At 43.9% G+C, this 12,216-nt stretch overlaps 2 protein-coding genes across 2 annotated transcripts; one reads left to right on the forward strand and one right to left on the reverse strand.

Annotated features, from left to right (window-relative positions):
* The first annotated feature begins 373 nt into the window (after nt 1-373).
* LOC143327286 (uncharacterized) lies at nt 374-3,239 on the forward strand. The gene is made up of 5 exons (XM_076741552.1): nt 374-640; nt 1,866-1,971; nt 2,189-2,295; nt 2,519-2,691; nt 2,792-3,239. The coding sequence occupies exons 1-5, from the start codon at nt 484-486 to the stop codon at nt 3,068-3,070; spliced, it is 822 nt and encodes a 273-aa protein (XP_076597667.1). The 5' UTR covers nt 374-483; the 3' UTR covers nt 3,071-3,239.
* Nucleotides 3,240-3,908: 669 nt separating this feature from the next.
* On the reverse strand, nt 3,909-12,083 carry racgap1 (Rac GTPase activating protein 1). The gene is made up of 17 exons (XM_076741388.1): nt 11,932-12,083; nt 11,359-11,462; nt 11,044-11,246; nt 10,795-10,937; nt 10,262-10,331; nt 10,128-10,181; nt 9,943-10,020; nt 9,660-9,777; nt 9,288-9,430; nt 8,754-8,918; nt 8,542-8,637; nt 7,851-8,049; nt 7,341-7,446; nt 6,800-6,932; nt 5,527-5,653; nt 5,323-5,422; nt 3,909-5,022 (listed from the first exon to the last, which is right to left on the reverse strand). Exons 2-17 carry the CDS (start codon nt 11,438-11,440, stop codon nt 4,947-4,949), a joined length of 1,893 nt encoding a protein of 630 aa, XP_076597503.1. The 5' UTR covers nt 11,441-11,462; nt 11,932-12,083; the 3' UTR covers nt 3,909-4,946.
* Between the last annotated feature and the right edge of the window lie 133 nt (nt 12,084-12,216).

Consider the following 12,216-nt stretch of genomic DNA (forward strand, 5'->3'; position numbering starts at 1 on the left):
TGACAAGACGTGTGAAGAAGCAAAATATTGAAAAACGCAAATAAAGTGCAAGTAACTATTCTGTCACGTAATGTACTACATTTTTCTATATTAATACAGACAAACACTAATACAATTACTTGATTATATTATATACTATTCTGGTGTACACTGTTGCAGTACATGTATCATATTACTCATACATGCTGTTACCCTCGAAGTTGTAGATTGATTGATTGATTGATTTATTTATTTATTTATTGTGCTCGAGCTGCTCAGTGGCCCATGGAAGCTTCCTGCAGGCAGATAACCGCCGAAGAAGAAGATGAAGAAGAAGAAGAAGAAGAAGAAGAAGAAGAAGCAGCAGCAGCAGCAGCAGCCTAAGTTTGTTAATAACTACAACACCCAGAGTTCCGTGCGGCAAAGCCACTCCCGCAGTACAATGGCAGTGGTGAACTTTAACCGTAGTATTTGTATTTATTCGGGTGTCGGAGGAGTGGCCCCATGACAGACTTCCAGGTCCTTGCGCTGCTCGCCTCCCTGCAGGACATCGTCATGGGGAGCACTCTGGTCAAATGTGCCGCCACCGACCTCGGCATCCAGTGGGCCGGCTGGGCTCTGGCTGCCGCCTTCAAAACCGAGAAGTTTTATGATTTGGCAGGTAACGTGAAAAACTAGCTGACATTTCCCTTCGTGACTGTTGATCTAGCGGCCATGTGCTGACTGGTTTTGCAGCCTGACTTGTGATTCTTGACAGTAAACTGGTGTAAAGTCGACAGAAAAGCGATTCACATTGAAGCGAGGAAGCAGCCTGCAGGGAGGCGAACTCGCTCGTTTAAAGGCTGAATCAGTCGTGCAGCTGTCGTTTAATCAGACAGATGTTTCCCTGCACTCACGTGTGTGACTGTCATCGTTATAAAAGCGGTGTTACCTAAAAGCAGCTTTGTTGTGAAACTAGCAGAGAGCTCCTCCTTCAGCTTAAGACGCGCCGCACAGATCCAATCAGCTTAACTTCATGTCCCGTCCGCAGGGGCGCGCGCATGAATCCTGGGACCCTCTCTTTGAACCAGAAACGGGTCTTTTGTGGGCCCCGATCACAGCCTGTCTGCATACTAGTGACTGCTGCCACCTGGCCTCACCTTGCATTAATGAAAACCAGCTCAAGCTGATTTGCAACAACAGTACGAGTTAGAAATGAATGAAAGAAGAATTAATGTCTTTTCTCACTCTATCCTTATTTTATTCATCTCCTCTAGAGCTGAACCAATTAATTAATTGATCGAATTAATTAATCGAATTCCCAGTTTCCATCGCCTTCATTGTGTAAATGTTCTGCGTTCTTTCATCTTGTGAGACAGTGGACTGAATATCTGCACAGATGGGAGGCGTCACTCCGGGCTCGCAGTCAACTCTTTTCACCGTTCGTTCAGCAGATTTGCAGATAAACCGATAATGAAAATAATCATTAGGACAACATTTAGCTGCAGCCCTCGTGTCCTCACTTTGTATGAAGCATAAAAAGTGAAGTATTCGACCAATGACGAAGTCAGAGCGTGAATTCAACCTGTCAGCTGCCTGTAAGGTTAAAAACAGACAATCATCAAATCATTTGTCGTGTGTAGAACGGTGCAGCTTACCTGTCGACACCTGTGTCTGACTTCTTTATAATTTTCCTCGCGAGTCCCTTTTCCTCGTCTTCTTCTGGTTCTTCCCTGTGCGCCGAGCTCCTGGATTTTTTTACCCTTGAACTTTGGAACCAATCGTCTGCAGTATCCGGGGTAAAAGATTTATTGAACACGCCTTACTCTGGAAGGAGTGCAGCTATCCGCCGTGCCCATGTCCCAACCACCTACAGCTTCTCTCTTCTCTTTTTTTTTTTTGACCAGGATCTGGCACATTTATACTACTTGCCCACCTGAGTAGGTTCTGGGGCGGAGCCAGTCACGTCCGTCAGAAGGTGCAGACTGGGTTGGTGACAGCATGGGGACTCAGGTAAGCGTTGACCCCCGTTGTTAAACACCTGGTGCACAGTTGAATAGAACAGAGGAATGAAGATTATCTCCTCTTGCATTAAGAGTTTTGTGGGAGTTATGGCGGGTCCTTGGCGAGGTCACAGGAGGAACTAATGAATGTGCAGCCCTAACATCAGGTTAATGAATAATGCCTTGGTTAATGTGACTGGTATGTGTTAACCATGTTCTCCCGGCAGGCTGGGGACATTCCTCTTCATGCGGATCTTGAAGGACGGTCATGATCGCAGGTTCAACAATGTCAGAGACAGTCCAGGCACTTTCTTTGTATACTGGACTATTCAAGGTACTTGGAAGAGATGCAAATGTCCTCCTCTTATTGCCAAAGTCCTTGACAAACTCTGAACTGAAGGGAGGGCTGCCTCGTATAAATCATTGTCTGCTCTCTCGCTCTTTATGTATGCATTTATGCTGCGTGTAGGAGCTCTTGGTTACAGTGAGTTAGATACATTTAGTTCGTGGAAGTATTAAGATGAGCCTGGTTGAAGATGATTCATCTTTTCTCTCAGCCGTGTGGGTATTCATGACCCTCCTGCCCACCCTCATGCTCAACACCGAGAAGCGAGATGTTCCTCTGGGAACGAGGGACTACATTGGCTGGACCTTGTGGGGCCTTGGCTTCGCCTCTGAGGCTGTCGCTGACCAGCAGAAATGGCTTTTCAAGCGTGACCCAGCTAACGCTGTGAGTTAACAGACCTCATGTTGTGCAACCCTAAACTGCATTAATGCCTCACTCACTGACTGTAATAACTGTATGGTCCAATCTGCTTCTGTGCCTCCAGGGGAAGTTCATCCAGAGCGGGCTCTGGGCCTACAGCAGACACCCAAACTATTTTGGAGAGATCCTGCAGTGGTCGGGTCTCTGGCTCTCTGCCTCATCAGTGATGCAGGGTCATCAGTACCTGAGCGTGGCGTCGCCTCTCTTCGTCTGGTTCCTGCTACGTTACGTCAGCGGCATCCCCATCCTGGAGAAGCAGGCCATGAGGAAGTGGGGCTCCGACCCCGCCTTCCAGGACTACATCAAGAACACTCCTCTTCTCTGGCCGTGGCCCAAATTTTGACATATTTATTGTGATGCTTGAACATTTACTAAACTGTTGTACTCATAATTGCCTCCACACAATGAACATATACACATCTCAAGTCATTACGTGTTCTGAGGAGGAGACTGCAGTCTTTTTCTGTCACTTTGTACCAATTGTGTAAAATAAATTCCCAGTCTTTACACAGAGCAGCCTCTTGTGTTTGATCTCTTTGTGGTGTGACGTGATCTCGAGATAAATAAGTGCATTGTTGTCAAAACTATAGTTACCATTAACTTTCACCTTTTAGTCTCTAAACTTACATGTCTACAACAAAGATTCACTATTTCTTCCACTTTTCATGTATGCAACTGGAATTTTCATCCCACCTTAAAAAACTGAACTGTGCTGAACAGCTAATGGCTAACTTTTGCTTCCCACTGTGGCCAGGCAACATCACACAAACCAGTTTTTTGTTTTTTTTAGCTTAATATGATCCTGCTGTCCTAACAGCCCTTTTCACATCTTCACTCACGTCAAATCTCAACAGCTGGGTGCACTGACGACCAACATGTGGCCTCAGCTACACTCAAGGTGTGACCTAACCTGCAAAGGCTCAAGGCCCAAGAGTCCATATCAGTTAGAAATGGATCAGAGGTGAAATGTCTTCAAGAATCACAGTTTCAACACAGTTGCCTTTGACTTGACATTTCTGGAGATTTTTTGAGGTTATATTTAGTAAATGGTTGCTGTGCAGAGGTCAAAGCAGAGCCTACCACAACAGGACATTTAAGTATGTGCTACTGCGCCTCAGTATTCAGATTCATGCATAGGAAACAACAATAAACACGTAACAAAATGCACACAAGACATTTTTGGAAAGGTCAGAAATGTATTTTATAAGTTAAATGAATTTGAGAGCGTGTATTTGTATACAAAACGTGTGCTAAAAGTTAATCTATAATGCCACGGCAACTGAACTGGCCAATCACACAAAGTAATTGCTTTTTGCACTGGCTTGCTCACAAGTGACCTCCCACAGTTCAAACATGACACAGAGCAATAAACACTGGAGCAAAATGATCAAAGATTAGGGCCTGTCACATAAACCAGTGAACAGCACTCCTGGTGGTCACTGGCGGTGCAGGATATACTGGAAAACACAACGGCAGTGAAGATTTTAAAAACTTTGTCCCCCCTCTTCAAGAGAATAATGCCAATCACCAAAAACATCACACCCAGTCAAGTTCGTGGATGATGACCGAGAAGATGAGACGGGTCTGCCTTGAGGTCTTAGAGCCACCGTCTGTGGTTACAGCAGGGAAAAGACGGGACATGCGACACTGTAAACACCGACCGGGGGACGAAGATCAAACTTAATAAAAATGAAATACCAACATCAAAACTAAAAGCAGTTACAGTCACACATTCAATCACGACCTAGAATGAAATGCCTACGAATCGGTTCTTCAACTTCTGAGTGACACATGAGCTGAAAAACGGTCAAACGAAATGATTCAGTTTAGAAGCGGGTCACAATTAAAGCTGCACATCACAGTACACATTATTAGCTGTCAAAAAGAGCACGAAGCAGTACATTCTCACGTGTTATGAGGTGAAATGAGAAAGCCTTGTTAAACATTTAGTAAAAGCATCAGCCTGACAGACACACAAGTGTGCATAGATGGAGAAAAACCTATTTGGTTAAAAAAATAATTCTTTTACAAACACATAAAATCATCAAAATACAACCGTTACTACTGTGAAACATTAAAATGATTAGAAGTAGGAAGACGTGGATGGAGGCGTTGGCAGCCATCCTCAAAGCAGTACCATGTTATGTTTTTGCATAAATGCACAAATGTATTGGCTGTTACTGCAGCATCAGTAAAAGGTTAAGTGTAGCTGCTCTGCATTATTTGAGGAGTGGAGATGCAAAGAATTTTCCTTGGCGAGAAAATCCGACAGCCGATTTGCTCTTGCTCCCAAATCTGCAACAAAGAGCGCACATAATGACATTTAATGGAATTAGGAGTCAAAGTCAATAAAGCAGGGTCCATGAAGGATAATGAGATATTGTACAGTAGATTAACTTCTATGAAAGATGTTCAAAGGAGTCAGCTTTTCTCTAAATCAGAAAAAAAGAGTGCTTTATAGCTCCTGAACATTTGAATCAGCAGTGCACAGCAGTCATTCAAGAGGCCATTAATCAGGAGCTCATTGATTGTAAAGAGTGTTGAAGCTGTGCAGGAGGGGACTGTGTGTGTGTGTGTGTGTGTGTGTGTGTTTACCTGGGTGTCAGAGTGGACTTCATGCGCTGAGACAAGGAGCTGGAGGAGGGGGTTTTATTGAGCTGGTGCTCTGGAGTGGTCAGAGGTCCCAGCATGCTCACTGCAACAGCACAAACATTACAATGAAACATCAACCTGCACACGGCCGTGCTCAGACTCACACGGGCGCCGGCGAACAACACGCAAAGCTTAGCGAGCTCGTACTTCTCTCGGGGGTGGCGTAGCAGTTTGCGTTCTCGATGATCAGGTGATCCAAGTTCGGGTGCTCGCTCTCCGCCGTCACAAACTGGCTCCAGTAATCCACCGGCAGAGCCAACAGACGCTCCACAACCTGAGCGCAGAGGGATCAGATGAAGTGCAACAGACGGGGGTTATTTCAGCGTCTTGCCTCATCCTTTTACCAGCAGTGCTGAGGTGGTTATCTCAATGCCTTGGGCAAGTCAGGGGGGAATTACTTAAAAAAAAACCCCTCTATGGTATTTTGATGATTTTCTGAAGTGTATTATTATATCATGCAGAACTTTTCTTGTGGTCTCTATGCAGAATGTGGCCCGTCTGTTATAATTAGATGGATTATACAATTAAGAAGAGGTTTTTGTTTGGCTAAATAGTTTGATAATGAGTCGTTAGTTTTAATTTGTGCATTATTAACTTTTTAATACTGAGATCTCATCTAGACTTTGTCACATGATAAACATTTTGTAAGCTAAAGTCGGAATCGTTGAGCTTTTCATGAAATCAACCCACATTTTGATCGTCGGTCGACCTTCTCAGCCGCAGTCGTTCCAGACATTTACATTCTGTAATTACCTCATTTCTAGTTTTCTTTGTTAGTGACTATTCATGCACCGGATACAAACTGCTCACCAGGAATTCACAGGAAAGGATGCATGTATGTCCTGCAGCGTTAGAGCATTTAATCCTATCTGATTACCATCTGCCTCTGTTTACATTAGATCATTCACTAATTCATTAAAAAGCATTCAACTGGCACAACACAGGGTGGCTTTAATTGCGAAGCAGTCAGGAAACACAATCTATTTGTCACCAAGGTTAACGCTGACAGCAACCAAAAATGAGCCTGAGAGAAAACGGCATGGTAATTTTTAGCCCTTTTTGTTGGCAGCGGCTCAGTTTGAAATACTGCACAGTGAAATGGAACAAGGGGAAGCAGCCGCAGTGAGCTGTCAGACGAAGAGCTGCAGGCGACACGCTGCACCTTAAACTTCTCGGCAAGGTGACCGACTCCTTCGCCGTGCCCAGCGTGACATCAGATAGCGGCTGTTCATGGCATGATGTAAAGGCCAGTTATTTACTGGCGTCTTTATCAAAACAGTGTTCGTTTCTCTTCTGTTGTATTTCTGACAAAGCAGCTGCTCAACAAGAGTTCGCTGTCCTAAGAAATGTGGGACTTGTAGTATTGAACCTCACGTGCTGTTACTGGAAGTGCTGGAACGAATGAATGGTTCAGGCCTACCTTGGGCTGCCGTTTGGTGTCCTGCAGGATTGTCATCGGGTCAGGGTTTGGAACGGCGTGACCCACAATAGTTGGACCAAACACTCGAGCCAAGTTACTGATGTCCATCCGAGTGTCCAAGCTGTCAGCAACTCTGAAAGATTTTATGAGATCCAATTAAGTCTCTTTGATGTATGTGAAACACAATATGTATACAAAATATATATCAAAAAGTACTTTAAGATAAATAAGCTGAATTTCTTGCCTGTCTAAAATCAGTAAATGGGAATCACTTGAGTTGTTTATTAAATTCTTAGCACATTTTTGCCTAAAGCAATCTAACCCAATTAAAATTAGAGGCTACAGCCAAATAATAATAAAGAAGGTCTAGAGAGACGAGAGACTTCTGTAAATACCAGCAACTCCCCAAACTGAATTTACAGCAGGAATATGCAAGGCATCAAAGCAGAGCGAAGGCTTTTTAATCAGCTGCACTGGGATACGCATGGCTCAAACAGGTATATTGGAAATATATTTAGAGAAGAAGAGAAGGACTGCTAACCTCTGAAGGTGAAGGACTATGAAAGCCAGCGTGTCTCTGTTGGCCTGTGGCAGGTCGCTGATGGTTTGGTACATCAAAGCGATGCTGTTGTCGTCGTCGGAAACCTCTGAGAGGGAACAAAGAAAACTATTTTGTCAGCGGAGAACAAGAAATGGCAGGTTGTGTGGATTTATTAACAAAGTGAAAGAAAATGTATCCAGCCCCAGTGACAAATACTAAAAAGGCAAACAAACTGAAAGATCAATCTTCTTTGTTCCAGGCAACTTCCCGCCTGAGGTTTCCATTACGGCTCAGAACAAATTGGAAAACAACACAGAAAGCCACATTTAATGGGTCTGTTCGGTTTGTGTCTGCTGTCCATTAAGAAGTTAGACAAACTTTCGGTTATTTCCACGTCTACTGTGAATTGTTTATATTTTCTGTCATTACTTTTTTTCTGTGGAGCTCTCCACATTAGAAGCAGCTACCAACAACACAGGCATCTCTTTTAAACACCAGTCACAAGCGTACCGGCTGCATCCATGAAAGGGCGGTTCAGGCGGAAGGTGAGAAGAGGCTCCTTCAGGTTCCTCAGGAAGTCCTTGAGGAGGCCAGTGATGGCGTGGATGTCATCCACCTTGCTGAGCACGGGAACAGTTTTGCCGCGGAGAAACTTCTCCTTCAGTTCCTTCACTGTACGGTCAGCACCGGACAGACGGTACAGTCCAGCCTGAGAGGGAAGAAACGAGTTCAGCGAGCTGCAGACTTCCTGTAAAACTACAGCTTCATGTTTATATACTTTCATCTGCGTGCAAATTAAATAAGATATGTGTTAATTAATGAGGTGTAGTGGTCCTGGTAGGAGCAATTTTGGACAGAACTGGACTGGCTGGTTGCCCCTGCTTCCAGTCTTTATGCTAAGCTAAGCTAATTGTCTCCTGGCTGTGAACTTAGCACACAGAGATAAGAGTGGTACCAATCTTTTTGTCCAAGAGCAAAACATAAAACAGGTAAGAGATGCACAGTCGCACAGAAAGCAGCAGATTTGGAGCTTTCCACAGTCCAAATAAGAGTTTAATTTCCCAAGAACAGATTGCAATTTTTTAATGACAGCGGTCTGTCTCCTCTTAAGGGACAGACATTAAAGATAACTACTGGGATGTGAGGCTTTGCCGTCTTTCATATTTCTGCATATCATCAGGACAGGAAAAACACCACTCACTTCATGCAGGCCCCTTTGCTCAATCTCACTGACGCAGTGGACTACAAGAGGAGGAATCATGGGAGATGTGTCCGGGACGTAGTCTGCCAGCACACCCTGGAAACACATAACACATAGATGAGGTAAACTGTTAGTGCTGCGATTAGTGGAGATAAACATGTGTGCAGCTGCACATCAAGAGAGAAATCAGTTATAAAAATGTTCTCACACACCTCTCCGATTTTCACCGGGGTACCAACCAGGTTGGGGATGCACGGCAGAGGGCAACGCTCGCGACACTCGGGGTGCGAGACGACCCTGCAGTCGCGGCACTTCAGTGAAATCTTGCCAAACTTGATCCTCTTTCCACAGGGTACACATGATTCAGGCTTTATAACCTATAAAAGATAGTCGACTTTAGGATTTAGAAGGCGAGCAAAGATTGCAGGTCAACAGCTACGTACATGTTCGGCTAAACCAAGATGTTACACTTTGTTTAGGCAACGAAACTCAAATAAATACAATGCATGAATGAGGAGAAGCAGTTTGACATTCTTCAATACAGCTGCCGTTAAGTTTCTATACAGACATGAAAATAAAAGATTGTGATTGAATTCTGAGAGCAGATGGTAAATAAGTAAACTTTAGTGCCGAGTTTGATTAACTTAATGGTGTAATGGATGAAATAGTAAAGAAAAAATATCCAAGTTGAAGTGCTTTCTAGTCAGATGAATTCACTCTACAGTCCATACAAACGGCTTTCTTACAGTTTTGGAGACAAACTCATGAAGACGGACACCCCCATGGCTCTGCGGTGTGCTGGGCTGCACATTTATCTGCTCCTCTGGGTTGCTCGGCTGCTTGAAGACATCCTCAGACTTGACCGATTCAGATTCCCAGTCCATGGCAACTAAATGGGAGACAGAAAATAAATACCAGTGTGTTACACACCACGGCCATTTTCCAGTTATGAGAAAAGGAATCGAGTCACTGCTGCCGCATATTCAGACTCAAGACATCCATACAAATAATGAGAACATCTTTGTAAAAAAAACAAGCAGCATCCTCAAAAGTGTTTTGATTTTATTTTGGCTGGATCAGAACTGCTCAAGGTTACTGCATCAGAAGAAAGATCTTACCAGTCTTTCTCCTGCTGCGAGTCCAGTAAGGAACAGTCTCAATGGTAGAAACTGCAGCAATAGGTCCTCCATTCACAGGTACAGTCACTGTGGTCTTTGTCACAAGGGTCTCATTTCCCTGTCACAAATAAATACAAAGCAGTGTCAATGTTATGTTTTAAGAGCTGGTTTTGGTTATTTTGGTTGTTTATATCTGGAATGATCATGTTCACGTGTAATAACTCCACGTGTTTCAGTAATCAAAAAGTGATGAATGACATCCAGAGCGGAGCTAAGACCCGACCATCTCTGAAGTTCTGCCTGTTGATCGGGACCGTTTGGAGGAAAGTGGAGGACCGTCGACGTGATTTCTCGAGGAGCGCTGAAATCAAGACAGCAGACACGACATGTATACTTCCAGTGAGCACGGAGCCATTCTTCCACAAAATACATGTTTAAAGAGAAGAGGTGCACGTGTACTTCACATACCCTCTTTTCTCGTTTCTTCAGTCGCACTGTCCTCACAGTGGAGGAGTCCCAATCCTGATTTCAAAGGGAAAGGAGATTATTTTACATTTAACATTCATTTAACTCTACATGACACTGAAAAGGGAAGTACTTACAAGAGAGTCATCAGTTTTGTCGTAACTGATATCTGACAAGATGGAGGCGGACTCATCAATCGTTGTCAGTCTGTAAGGAGCAACAGGAAACATGTGGTTGAGCCACTCAGCCATATTCCCACATACAGAGTCGATTTACATTTAGCTCTACCCAATGCAGTTTTGTCATTGTATCCTTTCTAAAAACCTAAATGGAAAACATTTGAAAGAGCAGATTGAAAGTGCATCAGAACGGTGCAGTCGTGTGATAAACAGACGGTGAGGGGAATGGACAGGGAAAATGACTTTCTTGTTTAAAGTTAGCTTGTGAATAGAATTCTGCATTGCATTAAGTGTCAGATGTTCTTGCATGCAAATGGAAATCCCACAGCAAGGCAAACCACCAGGAACACTGTACTCTGCTGTACGATAAGGCTCCAACCACAGCTAATGTAGCCGATGCAGCACTGATAAGGCAAGTTCCAAAAAGATTTTACATGGCCAGAGACCAGAACTATATACAGAACATAAAAATCTGTGCATGAGTTTATTACCTTTTGCTGGTGTTCATGCTGGCTGCTGGCTGGCAGTTTGTGCTCAGGAAGGCCAGAGCTGAGCGCTGCTCTGCACTCAGCTGGATACTGTTGGAGGATCCCTCACTGGTCAGGAGATCCCGGATCAGTTGAATCTGACGGTCCTGTATTATGGATGCGTCAGCAGAGCACAAATGAGAAACTCCTTAAAATAACAGCGTGGACAAAATCAACATATATCAACAAGGTTCAGCATTTGATCCCACACACCAACTTCTCGCAGTCAGCCTCAGCCTTTTGTCTGCGGCGGATCTCCACGTCCACTTGGTTGCGGGCATGTTTCAGTTTGACCTCCAAGGCTCCCCTCTCAGTCTCTGTTTTGGTCAGCGCCTCTTTGCAAGACCCCAGTTCTTGCTCAGTCCTCAGCCATTTGCGACGGCAGTCATCAAAGTTTTGTGCCATCTGGATGAAGTCTGGGGAAACAGGATGCAAGTACAGTAGTAATGTGGCAGACATCTGTATAGGAAACTATGGCAACTGTCCCAGAGACAGTAAAGATAAAACCAAGAACCATTAACTACTCACTGGGTTCAATGTTCTCATTGAGAAGGTCAACTTGCGTCCTGAGCTTATCATACAAGCTCTGGAGGTTCAGCACAGCCTCCATGATGTTCTTATTCTGGAAGTCCCTTAAAAAGACAAACATTAAGTAGTTCCATTTAATTCATATGATAACAATGGTTGTAATTCTATATAGTTAGATTGGGTTGGTGTATGGCTGTTTTTCAATTTAAGTTGGCAAAATAAAAACATCTGGGAAACGTTAAGAGGAATTCCTCATCTCATCAGACTTAACGGCAACGAAAACAATGCATCAAAATATACATTAGCCCCGTTCTAGCAACAAGCACGCTTAGATATCTAAAGCTAACGTTATTCCTCATTTGCCACCACGTTTGATTCATCTGCTTCTTTTGTTTCAGCTTTGGATGGGTAGTTATACTCAAGGGAAATTAGTTAAACACAACTACTTCACTACTTTACCCGACTGAAAAATAACGTGTCGGTTACGATAGGTTAGGTCTGACTTTAGCTGCTAACGTTAACTTTTGTTTTTACTCCCACGCTAGCGAGTTTTAGCTAGCAACAGTTACGTACCGTTTCGGTGGAGAAATGTTAGAGAGCACAAGTCTTTCGCTGATGTTTATCGCTCTGCTTTTCCTTTTCTTTTTTAGCGACCAGCTTGTTGTACCGTTGACCACATCCTTCCGTAGCCACAGCTGCAATGAGCGCGTTGTATTTCAAATTTCGCCGCTAGCCAATCAGTGAAGAGTCCTGTGCCGGTGTCACGACACTATGAAGAAAAGACTTCCGAGTAGTTATTTTCAAAATAAAACTACCTTAACAGTCGCTGGTCACGTCATTCAGTAGTAGCACAAAGGT

This window comes from Chaetodon auriga, chromosome 10 (assembly GCF_051107435.1).
Source record: "Chaetodon auriga isolate fChaAug3 chromosome 10, fChaAug3.hap1, whole genome shotgun sequence".
NCBI classification, from domain to species: Eukaryota; Metazoa; Chordata; class Actinopteri; order Chaetodontiformes; family Chaetodontidae; genus Chaetodon; species Chaetodon auriga.

Excerpts from the sequence above, each read along its gene's own strand:
- LOC143327286 (XM_076741552.1), top strand. The coding sequence starts at position 484 with ATGACAGACTTCCAGGTCCTTGCGCTGCTCGCCTCCCTGCAGGACATC. Across the intron at positions 641-1,865 it reads GAAGTTTTATGATTTGGCAG|GATCTGGCACATTTATACTA; the intron begins GTAACGTGAAAA and ends TTTTTTGACCAG. Across the intron at positions 2,692-2,791 it reads AGCGTGACCCAGCTAACGCT|GGGAAGTTCATCCAGAGCGG; the intron begins GTGAGTTAACAG and ends CTGTGCCTCCAG.
- racgap1 (XM_076741388.1), bottom strand. The coding sequence starts at position 11,440 with ATGGAGGCTGTGCTGAACCTCCAGAGCTTGTATGATAAGCTCAGGACG. Across the intron at positions 9,778-9,942 it reads CAGGCAGAACTTCAGAGATG|GGAAATGAGACCCTTGTGAC; the intron begins GTCGGGTCTTAG and ends TATTTGTGACAG. Across the intron at positions 6,933-7,340 it reads ATAGTCCTTCACCTTCAGAG|AGTTGCTGACAGCTTGGACA; the intron begins GTTAGCAGTCCT and ends AAAATCTTTCAG.